Source organism: Trachurus japonicus, chromosome 17, assembly GCF_045865225.1.
Source record: "Trachurus japonicus isolate A0001 chromosome 17, Traja_1.0".
In the NCBI taxonomy this organism is placed as follows: domain Eukaryota; kingdom Metazoa; phylum Chordata; class Actinopteri; order Carangiformes; family Carangidae; genus Trachurus; species Trachurus japonicus.
The window spans coordinates 17,005,039-17,022,991 of record NC_140923.1 but is presented as its reverse complement, the minus strand read 5'-3'; the positions used below and the strand labels follow the sequence as shown (position 1 = coordinate 17,022,991).

Genomic DNA, 17,953 nt, shown 5'->3' with positions numbered 1-17,953 from the left:
TGGGGGCAGTGTTAACGTAAAGGTTAGAAAAGATATTTGTGACTTCAAGGCCACATTGTGAATTAATTTTGGTCTCCCTAGTAACCATCATCAATTGGTAGGTCCTGCTGTTTCCTGGCCACCACAAAAGCATCAAGAAGTCATCATCAAAAATGAGAGGAAGACCACGAATACCAGGATGTCAGAAATACATGAGGCAATGTGTATTTTTACATCACCCAAAAACAATTCATGTTTGCGTGTGGCTTCACCAAGGAAACTGCTGCGGTGCTGCATCCCTGCGCTGGATATAATTCCTCCCACACACATCTTGCACAACTCTTCCATTCTGTTTTTTATTTCAATGAGACCACTAATAAAAGTGAGTCAGAGCAGATGGATAGGCAGCTCCACGGTCAGCCGGGCCATCTGTTATTGTCCGAACAGGCATGCCAGTCGCTTTAACACAAGAGCTGATCCAGGACCTGTAACGTATGCTGATGTGCTGATGTGGCATATGGTGATCTCCATCCCTCCAGCGCCTGTCACTGACACACCCACGTTGTAACACGGAGCGCTGGCTGCACGTATGGAAATAAAACCAAAAGCTAGAGCTGAGGATGAGGATGAGGCGGGCTGATGCTGCACGAGCACACTTACGTATGTATGCATCCCTGTATGCTCGTATACACACACACACATGTGCAGCACAGTACACAGACGCACACAAACTACTCACCAAGGGCAGCAGAAAGATTGCAGTCAGCAGGTAGCCTCTCATTGTCTCCTGTGACGCTCTTGTATCCAAAAGGCACCACAATATATATGTGTGTGCGTCTGTGTGTGTGTCTGGGTGTGTATGTTCACTGGGATGCGCTGAAATTGCTCCCCTCAGCGTCAACACACTTCAGCATCAAGGGCTCTGAAATGCAACACAAAGAGAGAAGGACTGTAAGAGATCAAACAACAACACAACAGCATCATTACAGTATTTCTTTCGCTATTTGTGCGTTTCCTTTGCAGCCGAATGTGGCGTGTCTTGCTGTGGGAGTGGGCGGTAGTGATTGTCTCTTGTCAAGAGCTTCGCCCATCATTGTCTTTACAATACAAGAGGTTAAAATACACCCTTGGTGCAGTGTTAAGTCTTCAGGGCAGATTGGAGGCTACTAGCAGCTGCTAGCAGAAGTGAAATGATGGCCGTGGGCTACCTGGCTACAGCGTGCTAACTTCAGTGAAGGAGAAAAGTTAAGAAATTAAGTCCCAATATTGTTCTAGAGTATAAGATTCAAATAATAAACTCATAGAATCAGGTTAAAGGTTTAAGAAATGTCTTCTACTACTGAAGAGCTACAGCTAAAGAGGGCTAGCTGGTTGGCGCCTCAAAGAAGAACACTTGGTAGAGCTAAGAGTTAATACTGGTGCTGCCTTACAGCACTGGAGACAGCTCTTAGTAAATAAAGAAATTAATCGAATGAACTCACTATGTTTCCTGAGTGGTGTGAAAACAGCTGCTAATGTTGGCTACATAGCAACAGCAAAACTTACAAATAGCTCCTAAAAGCGCTGTGCAGGTAAATGTTGTGCTATCGTAATGTAGGTGATGCGATCCTGTGATGTATTAGCTACTTTGAGATATTATTGTGTGTTTCAGGAAAAAAAATAATGCTTTTCATGTTAAAATGTTTATGTTTTTAACTTAAAAATGTCTTTAAAAGTTTTTAAGATGCTCCTTTAAGATGGCCTTTATTCTGTCATAAGTTGTTGTAGCTCTTCAAGAGTTAATGAGTTATCAGAGTTAATTGAGTTATTGGTTTCTGGCTTTAACTCTGTAGTGGACATACAGCATCCCAACATCACTGCAGACTGAAAGATTAAGAGAAACAGACTGCACTATGAAAATAATTAGTGGTTAATTTATGTAAAATCACACCTACTGTCACTTCTAGAGTTGATTAATATTAGATATAGAATATACCCCCCCAAAAAGATTTCCCTTGATACAACCATTGTCACTTTATGGGAGTAATTAACATGAAAATCAACACAAGCGCATGAGATTTTTTGTTTTTACATTATACCCCGGTGTGGATAATGATATAGATATAATTTGTGGATATAAAGGAGTCTGATACCTGGTCTTATGTCTATCATATCTTAAAACACCTTAAAATAAACAAACTCCTACTTGATCTTGATCTTTTTTCATTAAAGTTTTATTCTTTTAAGAACCATGTCATATGTATTTTTAATATGTATATTCCATATCAATATGTAGTGTTAATGGCTTTTGATGTCTCAGACACACCGATGCATTGTGAATGGCCTCGTATGTATGGGAACACAATTAAGAGTCACAGTCACAACATGAACTGAGTGAAAAGAAGCTGAAATCAACACAAAAAAAAGACTGGGATTGAAACTACTGGTCGATTAATCAATTCCTCCACCATTAATAGAGAAATACTATTGTGAGGCTTTGTTGTGTAACGACTGTGTTAGTGTCATGTTAGTGCGACCACATAAACAACTTGATGACGTCACCTTGGACCTAAGGGATATCGTGACGTTTTTCCACTGTTTTCTGTAGCATTATAGACTAATCAATATTCACCAAGGTAAGATGAACTGGTAATGAATAAACTGTTGCAGCCCTGCAAATAAAAAACATATACACACACATCACACATACAGTATCGACACATTGTGGTGCTGTTCATATCTTGTCCCCACAGACTCTGACACTCATAAAACCTCCTTGATCAAATCACAGAGGAAATGCTGCCATTTTCTACCAACATTATAAACAACCACCAAAAAAACATGTCATCACCTTAGCTCTAAATCAAAGCAGAAACTTGAGACGAGGGAGGATTTATGGGGGACGAGTTGATTAGCAAAGGCAAAAAAATAAAAAAATAAAAAATGGGAGGATCACAACATAAATTTCCTCTAAGACAATTGAATTTATGTGTCTGGAGTCAGACTTTGAAACAACCCCCCCTCCCAAACTCAGCCGCCCTTGTGTCTTACTCATCAGCACAGCTTCCTGAAAACATAATGATTCACTGCAAACACAAAGCACACACCAGCCAGCACCAGCAGAGACATATAAAGCACATGCACAATGTCACACACACACATCACGCGCACACACACAAGTCTTCTCCATAAGCTAATTCATGAACACACAGACTGACAAATTCCACTCTGTGTCCCTTCCCTCCAGAACTGAATCCAATTACCTCTGAACCATATCTTGGATGCTTTATCAAGTAATAGGACAGACCGTGGCGTGCACAGAGGGGAAAAACCGGGGGATATAGACAGAGGATAACACATGTCAATAGGGCTGAGACCAAAATGTTGGGATGAAGGTTTAAACAAAGAAAAAGATAAACACACACACCATCAGATGCAAACAGAAACAGACAGATGAGGAGCTGCATGGACATGGGATCAGGTAGCTGTGTTTCTGTTATTCTCTGTCAAAAGTATCAGAGCAGCCATGTTGCTGGAGGGTGCAAATGAAATCAGGAAAAAAACAGCCCTTGGTATTTAGAACATATGGTATATAGAGGAAGCACTGCAGCAATAAACAGAAGGGCCCAACAACAAACAAACTATCCTAAAGCAGTAGAGCATTTGCACAGCTCTGGGTGTATAGGCTATGTGATTTGTGATGCTACATACAGCACTGATGGGAAGAAAAGAGAAAAAAAAAGCATAATGCTGTTTGTTTCAATGGGAAAATGCCCCTACCAGAGAGACAGCATGACATATAAAAAAAGAGATGAAAAGATGAACAAGCCCTGACAGGTTTTCAATCAAATACAATAACAACTGGTGTAAAACACAGTCAACCTGTGATAGGAAGAAAATGAGTGTGTGTGTGTGTGTGTGTGTGTGTGTGTGTGTGTGTGTGTGTGTGTGTCACCAGTTACAGATGCAGACAGAGCAACAACAACAAAATCCCCAGAGAGAACAAGTGAGAGCTCGATCTCCAGGTCCGTGCACCGTCTCCTTAAATGATTTATCTCCGTTGTAAGAGGGAATTTTCGAAGAATGCGTCTCAACATATCATTCCCCTCCCTTCCTTCCTCGTGTGTGTTTGAATTCCTCTGAACATCGTGCTTGCATGAATAATTCATGCCGAGTTTAAACCGATCCCAGTAAGACGGGAGAAGCTTCCAATTAGCCCAAATGCAAGTCTGTTAATGTCTGTAGTCAGGAGGAGGACTGCGTGTGTCTGTCAGTGTGCTGTAACCTAACGCACCCATTCACAATCATTACTTCTTGGCAGCTTTTTTGTTAATGCCCCTGTGCTATTACATCATTCAAACCATATAGCCCATAATATAGAGATAACACTTTATGTCTGCTGCTATTTCCTCAGACTGCAGCTTGCACATCGGAGACAGAAGAGGAGAAAAAAAACAAAAAACATCAGTCTTGGTTACTATAATCAGTGACAAATGATTTCTCCCTTGCCTTGCTGGTGCAGAATCAATAGGCTGTGTTTGCCCTGCCTTTATTCCCGCGTTCACAAGCGTTTAATTCATCAATGCATATGGGTGACCTTCGCTTTGCACATGGAAAACATCAGCAAAAGAGGAGCGTCTGCCTCCCGCTTGTTTTTACTGTACCGCCAGACGCGAGATCCCATCATCCGCGGCTTCTCCTCCACTGACACCGAGGAAGACGTGATTTTTTTTATTTTTTTATTTTTAGCGTAAAGTGAAAACCTCCTTCATCGCTGAGCCGCAGAGAGAGAGAGCTAAATATGAGTAAAAGCGCGCAGCAGTCGGCGTGGAAAAAACAAGTGGAGGGAACTTACCGATGCGTAATTTTCACAGGCGCAAATATCTACACATGAAGCCATCGGTATTCACGGATCCCCGCGGTGTCTCGCTGTGGATTTCTGCGGAGGATGCCTCGTTTTTCTTTTCTTTTTTTTTTCTTTTACTCCTGACACGGTTATCAGCTCCTCCGGAAAATGACAGGTGCCGTTACAGCTGCTGTTGTTACCGCCGCCGCCGCCGCCGCTGCTGCAGGACGCACTCGCCGCGTTGGCTGCTGCTGCTGCGGCACCTCGACGAGGAGGAGGAGGAGGAGGGGAAGGAGGAGGAGGAGGAGGTGGAAGTGGAGGCTGGTGTCAGTTCCTTCGGGATTCGCACCACCATCAGACACAGAGGCAACAAAGTGAGACAGACAGTTTAGTCTACAAAACGCATGGATGCAGCTGGAGGAGGAGCGAGCCTTAAATAAATTTAATAGGGGAAAAAAAAACGTCTCAACATTTGGATGTTGAGCTGAGAGGGGGGGGGGGCTCTTACATGTGTTTGCGTCTCATGCGTGGGACTTCGCTCCCCCCAACAAAAAAAACAAAACCAAAAAAACTATTCCTAAAACACGGTGACGTCTGCGCCTGCGCCTCTACCAGCTCCAGAAGGCACAAGGTCCGGGATCCCTGCTGGGTGCAATTTGTGCGGCGCTGAGTCGAACCGATGATGTGTGTGACTCACGTTTAGTCAAAAAGTTTAACATCTGAATTCCTGCCTGTGTGCCAGAGAAATCCAAATCCCAAAGTGCGTGTTAGTCAGGGCGAGCTGTGACATTTTAGTCCAAAAAAAGAAAAGAAAAAGAAAACATCATCATCCCCCACAGAAGTGATCCGCAGTGGCCGCTGTAGCTGCTGGCAATCCTGTTTACTTTCAGCACCACGGACAGCGACCTAACACCCGCCTCAGGGCATGGATGAGCTGAAAGACCAAAAAAAAAAAAAACTCAACTCAAGTCTATCAAAGCATCTGATCTGCAAATCAAAAACCATTTCCCTCTGAGTACTGAGAACTGCTTTGATTAAAAACTCAAAGAGGTTGCTGTGATCCAGTGGGATAGGGACAGGGGCAGCATCCTGTCCAGCATTGTTGGAGAGTCTGCAATGACCATAGAGCTGTAGGCTACAGATGCAAAGCAGCTATAGAGAGATGAGGCAACCTTCAAAAATCACACATACTGTAGAGATGGATGCAAAATGACTGGATGCAAAGAGAAGGAACACAAATGCAAGGAGATCGATGCAAAGTGACAACAAACAGATGCTCCTTCAATCCTGCGGGAGGTCTTTTAAATATCTGTGTCCAGAGGCCTGTTGTCTCATAATCCGTCCATGACTGTGGGGTTTTCAGATTTACAAACAGCAGCTCCACTGATATCAGTTCATTTTAAAATGTGTGAAACTTTTAGTGTTGTTTTTACTGGATAAACAACATGATGCACAGTCTGGTTCTGCCCAGATCTGAGGGGTTACATGTGGGTCCATTTGGCTACTATATCTACCCCTGGTCATATGCAGCCCAGTGTTTTGAGTGCACAGCGACTCAGAGGTGATTGATCACCCAGCTGGGGCCTGTTGATGGGTTGGCCATAAATCAATGAGGCATAAAAAGTATTAAAACCTGCCATGTTGTGGATATTCTCAGAGAACAATACAGGAAATAGAAAAGGCCAGAAAGACTTGCCTTGAATACACCAGCACTATCAAAATGTATTAAATGTGGAAGGAAGGGGGAAAAAAAAAAATCCATGACAACGTCTGATTGGATGAAGGGCAGTGACGCATGTTTCCTGCTCTTACCGGAACATTTTAACACTGTTACTGGACCTGCCTCAAGGACATCCATGGAAATGCTTTCTCATTGAGAGAAATTCAAAAAATTCTCTGTTGCTGCAGTCGCCAGTCTAGTCTGTCGGCTATATTTGTGCAATAAAAGCAGGTAAGACAATGATTGGAGCCTTGTTTCCATGGCAAACACTCAGCTGCATCTTCCAGTGGCTTCAAGAGTTTCTTGCTCTCCGGCTCTCTATGAACTTCAGACCGAGCAGCGAGGCAGAGAGGGCATCATACACTGCTGTGATAATTACATCTGTGAGTGAGCAGAATAGAAAGAAGGGTAGAAAAACTAAAACCGGAATTACTGTGGTTTTATTTGGGTATTGTTGAAATATCTCCACAGACAGTGGAGACATTGTGCCGTCATAATGCTCGCAGAAAGGAATAATCAATTTAGGGTCTCAGGCATTTAGTCAAGGACAGGGCGACACTGATGGTGGATACCATAATTGAAATGTGTGTCAGTGTCAAGGGTCAAACCAGTAACCTCCTGGCTATTAAATCGCCTCCTCCAACCTCAGACCAGGACAAATCTATGTGGTTCTCATTTCGCACAAATGCAGCTTCTAACATTTCAAACACTAATGCAAACAGCCGCATCAGCATACAGGGTAGATGAAGCTGGGGGTGACATGTTGTCTGTGGTTTCCACTATAATTTCTCAAAAAGAGAGAGTGAGAAAGTAGACACCCACACAAATGAATGAGTTTCAGTAAGAGGCAACAAGTCAAATGCAGTATGCACCACTTCCTGTTATGTAATTTGATATCCTGTCACCTTGTACCTAGGAGAGGTGTGATACAAACAACTTATTGTCAGATTTGACATTTCTAGCCTGATGAAATGTCTAACAGGGACAGACAAATCTTGAGTACAAGTTAGTTCAGGTTGCATCAATTAAAATTTAGGAAAGATCTTAACTACAAAAAAAAACTAAGCAGGCAGGTGAGGGCTATAGCTGGTTAGCACTTCAGAACAAGCAAAGATGCATTAGAGACAATAGTCAGAGACAGCAGTTTGATGGTGAACTGATGCTTCTTCTAGACTAGTAAGCAAACATCTGTGTAGAAATCAGACTCAGTTATATAGAGACTGAGAGACAATGGTTATGCTTACTTACCGGACCTATTTCTACTTACTGTAGTAAACACTGAAGTTTGAGCCAATATACTGGGTTTTGAAGTTTGAAGAAGGTTTCTCCACTGGTGTAACTTGGCTGTATCTTCATATTAAAGGAGACATATAATGCCCCTTTTCCACACATTAAAATAGTTCCCAGGTGTCTTAAAGACATGCTTCGGTCAAAATACCACAAGGATCAAACATCACAGCTCTTTTCATCCGCTCAAAACAGCTCTGTTCAGAAAGGCTGGTTTCAGTGCCGGTCCCTTTAAATGCAAATGAGCCACTGCTCACCAGGCCCCGCCCCCTTTACTGGTACAGGTGCTCACAGTTATGGGTGGTATTATGCAAATTTGAAAATTAATTTCATCATTGTCAGATAACCAAGGAAACAGCTCGTAAAACCACATGGATTTCAACCCAGGAAGTGATATTTCCACAATATGTCCCATTCAAAGTACAGATAGATTGTTGTGAATCTTCTCATCTAGTTCTCAGTGAGAAAGCAAATAAGTACATATTACAAAATGTCTAACCACTCCTTTAAAAAGCTCTGCTGCAGGGCAGCTTTCCTGCCGTCTTTGTTGAATATTAAAACACTTAAGGCAAGGCAAGGCAAGGCAATTTTATTTGTATAGCCCGTTTTTACAAACAGTTTGTCTCAAAGGGCTTTACATGGCATCGTAACAACATCCTCTGTCCTTAGACCCTCACATCGACTGAGGAAAAACTCCATGGAAACCTTTTTAACAGGGAAAAATCGGAGAAACCTCAGGGTGAGCAACAGAGGAGGGATCCCTCACCCAGGACGGACAGACGTGCAATAGATGTTGTTACAGACAAGAAAACAGTTTACAGTTTATCAGTTTAATTGATCATATTTATCAAGTGATGGTCAGTTGGTCATTCATCGGCTCCCTGTGAAATGAAACTCCCAGTATTTGAAGAAATATTATACTAGTAAACCTGTTTTTATACCAATAGGGTTTGAGAAAATGCAGACTAGAAGAGTGTGTCTGTTGCTTTATTGACGTAACTCTCAGTCTCTTGACGTTGTGTTTGCTCCATTGCTCCACCACTCGATGAGGCTCTCCACAGGACATCTCCCCCTCTCTGTCTGCCTCTCCTCTGCCATCACGCACCAATCACACCATTGGCTATCCGGGGAGACTTGTCTTTGACTAAATGTGGGAGGACAGCATCAAGTGGTTGAGTGCTAAGACCACCTGCCCACCCGGTCTCAAAGAGGACACTGTGGGGAACCAGGCGAGACCTCATCCTCACCCTGCATCCCTTCTCCATTCCCCTCCCACTGAGTGTCTCACTTGGGGGAGATTAATCAATCAGCTATGCACATGAGAAAAGGCGGAGGAGGGGGAAAGACGGAAAATCCATTAAAATCATGTTGGAAGAAGATAAGAAAAAATTCAAACTGCTCCCACTATTACTTCAGCTAAACTAAATAACACAACAATGTATAACGAGTGGATGATTAAACCCACAGGGGCATGATAACAAAGGTGTGTTAGTGTTAAACTAAACATCTCACAAGAAGGGTCTCAGACCGGGGTTTTAGGTGCAGTCTGACAAGATTTTGTGCTGCTTCTTTCACTTGTATGGAGAACAACGCCAGATATATTTCCTTCTGGCCACGAATTGACCTATTTTGCTTTGCACAGTCTGGTTGAATTGATACGAGAGCCTCTCACTCTGGAAATGTCATATTTTGACTGCACAGCGAAAATAATACAAACAGATATAGACACTTGAAAATGGTTCAAAGTCAGTGAGAAGCTATTTAATTTACAACTAGGCCTGGGACGATAATCAATAAATCAATTAATCGCACGATAAATGAAAATGAACTCGATAGTTTTTCCGGCCTCGATAAATCGCCATGTGCATGCGCACGTATTTGTTTTCCTGGTCTCTGGTCTCCAACCAGGCTGGATGACAAGAGGCTTCACTCTGTGCATCGGTCTCAGCACCTGGGCCGTTTGTTTCATAGCAGAATGAAAGGAGTGAACCCTCTTTTCAGTCATCCAGGATCTTTGTTTCCCAGAATGCATTTCTCAGCAACCGGCAGCGCTAGCTGTAAAGCTAAGCAGCTAAAAAGCTATTTTACCGTAATTCTTGCTGCCGCGCTGTTAACACGTCACTTTATAAAGTTTTAATATTTTTTCATGCGAGAAAGTCACAGTTCAGATCCCCAGTCTGTGGTCAGTTTATCCACATATCGCCTGTTAGGAGATTTCCTCCGACGTTTTTGGAGCTAATGTGGTAGCAGCGAGCAGGAGGAGCGGGGCTTCCCAGTCTGCAGCCGTCTGCAGCAGCTCACGGGCCGGTCAACCTCCGTCATTGGGGGAGCAAACAACTAAAACTTATCAGCAGGTTTTTAGAGGTTTACCGTCGGCTGGTTTAATACTTTTTAGGAGATAAATGCTAGTCTCATTGATGAAATCTTACACCTGTGGAAGTCATATTAGTTTGTTTGAATGAAAAGTGGAGCTTCAGGTGTATAACGTTATTGGACAGAAGAGCTGCACTGTTTATTATTTTTTGTTTATTTTATTTATTTAGGATGGTAGCTATATAAGTTCTTGTCATTCCAATTACAATGGTTAAAAAAAAAATACTAATGAGAAATAAAAGTTTATCGCATTTAAAAGGGACTGCTTACATTATTATGAAATATTATTATTATATTAGTGGTTAATTTGTTCTCAAAAAAATGTGTCAATAATATCGTTTATCGTCAATAATTTGTGGGACAATATATCGTCCAGCAAAATTTATTATCGTCCCAGGCCTATTTACAACTTTGTGCTCCCTCCACTTCCCTGTTCTCCTCCTCTATTATCACTTACTTGTACATGAATTTTTCACTTGTCTTTATACTCATTAAATGCTGTGTACCTGTTGGTGGGGTTTGAGTGCAGGAGCTATTTGTGTTGAGCTTACAATCTGAGAAATGTCTCACTATCAAAATGCAAAATGCAAAATGCAAAAAAAGAAAATAGTAATAAAACCAAATAGGACTGACAAATATAATACATAATAGAATATAATCATGTCCCACACTTGTGAGTTGCTTTGGATAAAAGAGTCAGCCCAATGACTGAATGTAAGTGAGAATATTTATCCAGTCACGCCCATTAACGGCAGCTTTCCTCTTATGATCTTGGCACTTGTTATTGGCTAGGTTCAATTTAAGGGTTTGGAAAAACAACCCTAAGGACCTGTTTAACTATTCTCAAGTGGACACAAAACTAGATTAACCCTTAAGAGTCCTAACGATGTTGTGCACACGGCTTAGCTTTTTACTACTGTATCATGGAGCATCACAGTGATAATTGAATTAAACCCACAGACACAAAGATGAGGATAACATTTCTCTTGTCTTTTAGGTTGAATTGTTATTACAGGAATTTAGCAGTGACAAAGCAGCATCAGAGCATAAAAACAAAATTATCAAATCAATTTCTCCCTATCAATCAACCCTACATCTGATGAATAATTACCAGATTTTTGGGGAGTATACAGGCTTTGGTCGGCCAGTCATGAATTTCTTGAACCCCTTCTGCCGGGGTGGTGGTTCGGGCTGAGGATCCCTCCTTCCTTGCTCTGGCTCTGGTAGCTGGTTCTTCTCTAGGCTCAGCCAACCTCGATGGCAGAGATTGTGGGGACCACCCAAGACCAAATCACTGAGTGCAAGTCTTCTCTTTCTTTTTAAGTCGAAGTCGTCTTTCTAAGTTCTACAACTGCACCAGTTCTCGGTCCTCGCAGGAGTATAGGGTCTGACCGCTTTGTTCTCGCGCCCGGTCCTGACACACACTCCTCGGCTTCCGGGCGGATAACCTTTTTATAGGCCCGAATCACGGGACAATTTCTCCATTATTCTTCACCGGTTCTTGCCTTATTTGGTCAATGTGTGTACTTCCCCATCTCAAATCTCTGCCACCTTACTGTAACTGACCTTGCGGCCTCCTCTCCTCGGCCTGCGTCAGCCTGTCCCACAGACACGTCATATCATATCTCAACCTTTGCCCTAATGAATTACATCAATTATTTCATCAGTTCTGGTTTCACCACAAATCTTGTCTTGATGTCTATCTTCTCCTGTCTTTAGCATTAAGCAAAACACACTTCAAGGTTATAATAATATCTTAACCTCAACCTTCCTCGACAGTGTCTTACAAGTGTTGCTGAACTTTTGCAGGACATTCTAAATTAAGTGTTATTAAAACATGGATTTGAAATATTTAAAGGTCTGCTGTGCCACTGTTTGACACAAAATAAACATCATCAATTTAGAAATATTTTCATAATGATAATAAACAGAGAACGCTGCTGAGATAACTGGCAGCTTCTTTAACTGGCCTGCGTTTGCTGTGTTTCTGCATTAAGATTTCACATGAAGTCTGCTGGATTGGTATATGGCACAAAAAAAGAGGAGGAGGAGAAGGAAGGCTGCTGATATCTCAGTACTCAGTGAGCTAATGTTTTCTTGCAATGGCAGATGGCGAGATGAGAAAAAGGCTGATGGAAAATCTTTGGTTGTCCATACTGAGCTCTCACCCTCTCTCCAGCTCTTTAAAAACAAATGTGGAGCAATGGCAGCGAGTTGGAGGGATGCTGCAGAGTGGGTTTATGGGAAATGTGTCCTCGATTTTATGAGACATGAGCATGCAGCAACTGTTTACCACAATGTGAGATGACTTTTATGGGAGATGACTTTCCTTGCATATGCCCTCATTTGGTCTTCTTTTCTTATTTACTGTAAATGCCTCTAAAGCTTCTTTGAGTTTCTTTCACCACCAGAGTCAAATAGTAACTTCTTCTTTTCTTCTTTCTTCTCCCACATACACTGGGGAATGCTCTTGCTAACCAGATTATTCCATTTCACTAACTTCAATTACAAATTCCCAAGTCATTAACAGTAATTTGAGAATGATATATTGTGGTAAAAAGCGACTTCATGATGTTCAAATGGTGTTTCAGAGGATTTTTTCCCCCCTGAAGCTGTTGATGTCACTGTGACAGTATAGGGCCTTGTCCTCCATTTTGTTCCTGACAGGTCCGTTCAAAAGCTTTTGATTGCCTTTAATGTGCGGCTGGCAGCGTGGATTGACTTCTCAGCGCATGCTGGTATAATTGCAGGTTGTCACAGAAAGAAAAAAGCTGCTCATTGAAATGTTCTGTAATGGATGACACATGTCATCACGAGGTCCTCTCTCTAGTGTGGGAGAGGAGAATGACAAATCATCGGCATCAGAAGTCTCAGTGGGGGAGATTTTAGTGCGTATGAATGCGACAGTGTGTGTTTGATTGTGTGTTTGTTACCATGTTCTGGTATTTTCACTGTTGCCTGCGTGAGCAACAGGGCTACATGAAGAGAGATGAGGCAAAACTAATGTTTACAAGATATTACATCAATTATAACTGACAATGGGCTTTATGCACAGCTCCACTACTTCCTGAAATAAGCCAGCTCCTTTATTTCCTGTTTTACATTATTGGACCAACTGATTAATCCAGGTGTGCCTGACCATTATTGTGAGGTCTGACACACCTGGATTAATCAGTTTGTCCAATAATGTAAGACAGGAAATAAACGAGCTGGCTTATTTCAGGAAGTAGTGGAGCTGTGCATAAAGCCCTACATACAACATGTATCTTACTGTTCGAAAACAAGACATTTTTTAAGATTGTTTGACCAGATCAGTGGGTTAAGCAGGCGGCCCATGTATAGAGGTTACAAGATATGGTTTGAATCCCAAATCTGGTGGCCCTTTGCTGCATTCATTCCCCGTCTTTCTGCCTCCCCATTTCCTGTCTCTCTCTACTATCCTATCAATTAAAGGCAAAAATCCCCAAAAATATACCGGTACTTAAAAAAATAAAGATTGTTTGACCAATTGAAGACAATTTAACAACGAGAAAAACCTTCACTCTGACTACCAGTCGTTGCTTATTACAATTACAGTAGATGTTGATGTTGTAGAGCCTGAGTAAAGAAAAAAAAAAAGGCTGAAATGCCAACAATTATCCAATAATTTGTGTAGGTCCTAATCGCTGCTGTTTTACTCATCTGCATTTTATCATGCACTGCTATTCACTGCAATATTTCAACTCTCTGTCGTCACCTCATAGTAGTTTTTTTTTTTAACTTAGTGCCAGGGTGCAGTATACTCCTGTGCAGCATTCAGATGCCTATAGAATAAACCTCAGTAACCCAAACACAACATTTGATGAGCCTCATTCCCAGGTGTATAAAGTTCCTTCTAAATGTTGCTAGCTCACAGTAAAAGTATTTAACTGGAGAAACACTGAGGTTATTGTGAAGCAGCGTCAGGAAACAAAATTTGTCACAGATTGCACTCATTCATCTGCTGTGCTTCGTCCCAAACAAGACAACTTTCATTTTCAGCAGTTTTTTAAGGGGATCAGTTTGCCCACTGCAGAGAGCTGCTTGTTGAGCAGCTATAGGCTGAACACCTGTCGACACAGCAAGAAAACCAAGTGCTTTCACTGAGACCTGCTGTTGTGTGGAAAACCACTTGGGGTGTGAAAATCGGATAGTGGCTGCTTGTGGCACGATGGAAAAAGACACGGCATGGCATGGCCTCTCAAAATAACACAACACTTGTATAACTGTACACTTGTGAAATGACTGAACTTTGGTCTAGTTAAACCATTATAAATCTAGAGTTCATTGTGATTTTATGTATTCACTCACAGTTTTAAAGGGCATTTCAAGTCATAATCAATGCTTACCTCTGATATCAGGTCACCCATGATCAGTTCATTTCATACCATCCATACTCCCAACTTTAGCATGTGGACAACTTTTATATTAGTTTTTGTTCAAGAATCTATCGTTTTTTCAATGTCTGAGGTAAACATTGATCACGACTGGAAATATTTTTCTAAAAAGGGTCCTATGTTCCCCAGTAGCCTACGTATTGCGACCAGGGAACATAGGACGATTTTTGGGAAAACACGGGAACAGGACCCGAGGAACATACTGTACACGCTCGCCTCACCTGTTAGCAAGCTCATTACCTCAGAAAGCTTTACTTCCCCCCTTTGGTAACTTTGTATTGGACGAAGTGGTGCACAGTAATGAACAATATAAACAGTAAACAGAAGAAAGGAGAGGAAATGAACTCTGGGAGCTAATGTGACTAATTAGTGCTACAGTAGCTTGCGAGATGATAGTTAACTCTGCAGCTACAGTCATTTATCCACCAGGCCAATAGCCTATATATTCATGCCTGAGTTTCCCCATGAAGATTCATTTTACTGTGCCACAACATGTTACCTGGTCTTTACACTGTAGCTGGTGTTGCCACGGCAACAGCAAGTCTTGGACTCAATTCTTAAAACTTTAAAAATGACTTTGGCCTTTTTTGAGATTGTATAAGAGTTTGTGGATGAGGATTAAATGAAATCCCCCTCTGCTAGTTTTAATTTGGAAACAAATTTTATTTTTTTCAGCTTTTTGAACTCCACTTAGATTTTAGTCTTTGTAAACATTTGTTCAAACTTGCATGCATCTCTAATTTTCCAAGCCAAAACACATACACTTCAACATGAGGGAATAATTGGCTTGAGGCTCTGCTTCTTATTACACAGGGCATTACATGGACCATCACAGAGGGGGTCATGGCTGGATATTTCACAACACTGATGTAACAACACAGGCACTTTCAACACAAAACACACCACTGTTTTCAGGTTGAAAACATGAACTCCATGTTTAAAAAAAGAGCCAAGAAATGAAAAAAAGCACGCACATCCTCGTAGCCCAGTGTTGGGTGGGTGCTGGACCAAAAAACATAAAATGAAGGTGAAAAAAAGTCTGTAACACCAAAAAAAAAGCCGAAACAGTTCAGTTGGTAGTGCAGGCGGCCCATTAACAGAGGCTATCCTACTCCTTTCTGCAGCAGCCCCGGGTTCGATTCCACCCGGTGGCCCTATGCTGTGTGTGCCGTTCCCTCTCTCTTTCACTCCCCATTTCCTGTCTCTCTTCAGCTATCCTATCATAAAGGCATAAAAAGGCCCCGAAAAATACCTTAAAAAAGAGCTACTCAGCAAACAAAAAGAGACAAATTCATAGCAGGACATTAGTGTGGGAACTGTTGTGACACAAATAGTGCAATATTCAGCAGATATGAGGATGAGACACCAAACTGTTCAGATTGCAGCAATTTCACATTCAGCATTGGTCTGTTTATTCTAAAACAGTGCAGCACTGATGGCTTTGTTTTCACCACCGTGACTTTTATTTCCTAGTCACTGCCTGGCTAATGATGGCATTACAAACTCTTCCGACTGGCGTTTCGCAGGTTGTGTCTAAACTTAATGGTTTGTTTGGAGCATTATGCATCTCCCGCACACATTAAAGCTGAGAGAGAGACAATTAAGGATAATTCTCACCTCCAGTCAGCGAATCATCGCGCTAAATGCACCAGAGTCGGGATAGAGAGTGGAAACAGAAAGACAGTGTTGCATACGATGGTGACAGTCGCTGCGAGCAAACGTGAAGCACTGAAACAGGTGGATGTGCAACTGCCATTTGTCAGTTTGAAACAACAGCGCTTTAACTCAGTTTCTTCTCATGTTTTTTACAAAGATTTACTCAACTACATCTGCTCATTCTCAACATTTACCCACAACATCCCCAGACCTCAGTCAAACAGGTCTACGTATCAGCAAAGATCTGCCACGCTGATCACTATATACAGTTGCTCTGCTGATTAATGGTTGCCATGTGCAACATAGTAATCACTGTCATTCTGCTTTAGACAACTAATTATAAGGCGAGTGCAAGCCAGCTGCATGACCTCCAGGCTTTGTTCGAGCAGCTGGAGCTTTCAATACGCTACAATGACCATTTGGCCTGTTCTGATGACTGAGAGCTCATGAACCTCCAGAGGTTACATTACAGGATTATTACTGAATGCTACTTGTTGGTGATCTGAATATTAATTCTGGGTATAATGATAATCCCCACGAGACATTTTGTCATAATGAGATTGATTTCAGATTTGGACGGAGTGACTTTTCTAGGGCAGCTACTATTTTTGTGCTGTTCTGCTCACTCTTTTACATTTACACACGTTATACTGTAGCAGTGCAGCTGTGTGGATGTCAGGGTTTGTCGTGATTGCAGATTGAAATATCTAAACAACTATTGTATAGATAGTGGGCCTCTAGGCGCAGACACATGCATAGTGGGGAACATAAATTTGATCCCCTGCTGATTTTTGCTCTTATTTCACTTGATCAAATGAAAATTAATTTAGAACCTTTATATGATTATATTACTTCTGGATGTTTTGTTGATATTCTGTCTCTTTCTGTTAGAATAAACTAAGCATAAAAACCATAGACTGCCCATTTCTTTGTGGGGGATCAACTTATTTTCCCATACAGCAGGAGCAAGACTGAGCTCTGTTAACTCTGTTTCTTGTTAGAAAAGTTGCAGTCAATTCAAACAGTAGGTCTGGCCCAGAGCCCCCTGACCCTTTGACCCCTGGGCCTGTGCCCAGTAAACTGGTCAAAAGTCCAACCATGCTAATCAGGATAAATTGAACTTAAGTAATCCTTTAACTTTTCCATCAGTACAGTCATCAGGTCACATTCTTCCAAAACTTTCCCTTCATTCCAGCTAAATTTATTTAATTCCCATCAGACGAGCTCCACTGAGCAACAGTAGGAATGCGAGGTCAGATTTCTGAAGTCCCACACAGTAGCTTATGTAGCTCTGTTAGTGTTTTTAAACAGCTTTTCTTTTAATTGCGGCTACACCTCAATATCTTCCATTGTCACATTTTGGCTGAGGAGCTGAGCTGTTATCCAGCTGTTATACTGTGTCTGTTGAGTTTCTTCTAATCACCGTTCAGCTCTCTTCATTGTATCCTAGTGCATAGACCTTCTTCTAATCATAGTGATTTCACTCTTTAATTATCAAAGCCCTCCTGTTATTCACATCCCTGTGCTTTTCCTTGGTGATTTTAATATTTACATCTATTGATTTTATCATCCCCTCACTTGAGAATTTAAAGACCTATCGGAGTCTTTTCACATGATTCACTTAATCATAGGGAGCACAGACTCTAAAGGTCATACCTCAGAGCTACGATTTAATGATGTTACTGTAGTCTGGTGGCT

The 17,953-nt window shown here is 41.7% G+C and overlaps 1 protein-coding gene across 3 annotated transcripts in view; it reads right to left on the bottom strand.

Annotated features, from left to right (window-relative positions):
* Positions 1 to 5,155, bottom strand: part of LOC146970421 (pituitary adenylate cyclase-activating polypeptide type I receptor-like) — a 30,029-nt gene extending 24,874 nt beyond the window's left edge. The window contains exons 1-2 of one of the 3 annotated variants that reach the window (XM_085803991.1): positions 4,814 to 5,155; positions 719 to 901 (exon numbers count right to left, since the gene is read on the bottom strand). In XM_085803991.1, coding sequence (XP_085660117.1) covers positions 719 to 760 — 42 coding nt within the window. In that variant the 5' untranslated portion in view covers positions 761 to 901; positions 4,814 to 5,155. The remainder of the gene's footprint in view (positions 1 to 718; positions 902 to 4,813) is intronic. The other 2 variants (XM_085803990.1, XM_085803992.1) reach the window with 2 other exon arrangements.
* Between the last annotated feature and the right edge of the window lie 12,798 nt (positions 5,156 to 17,953).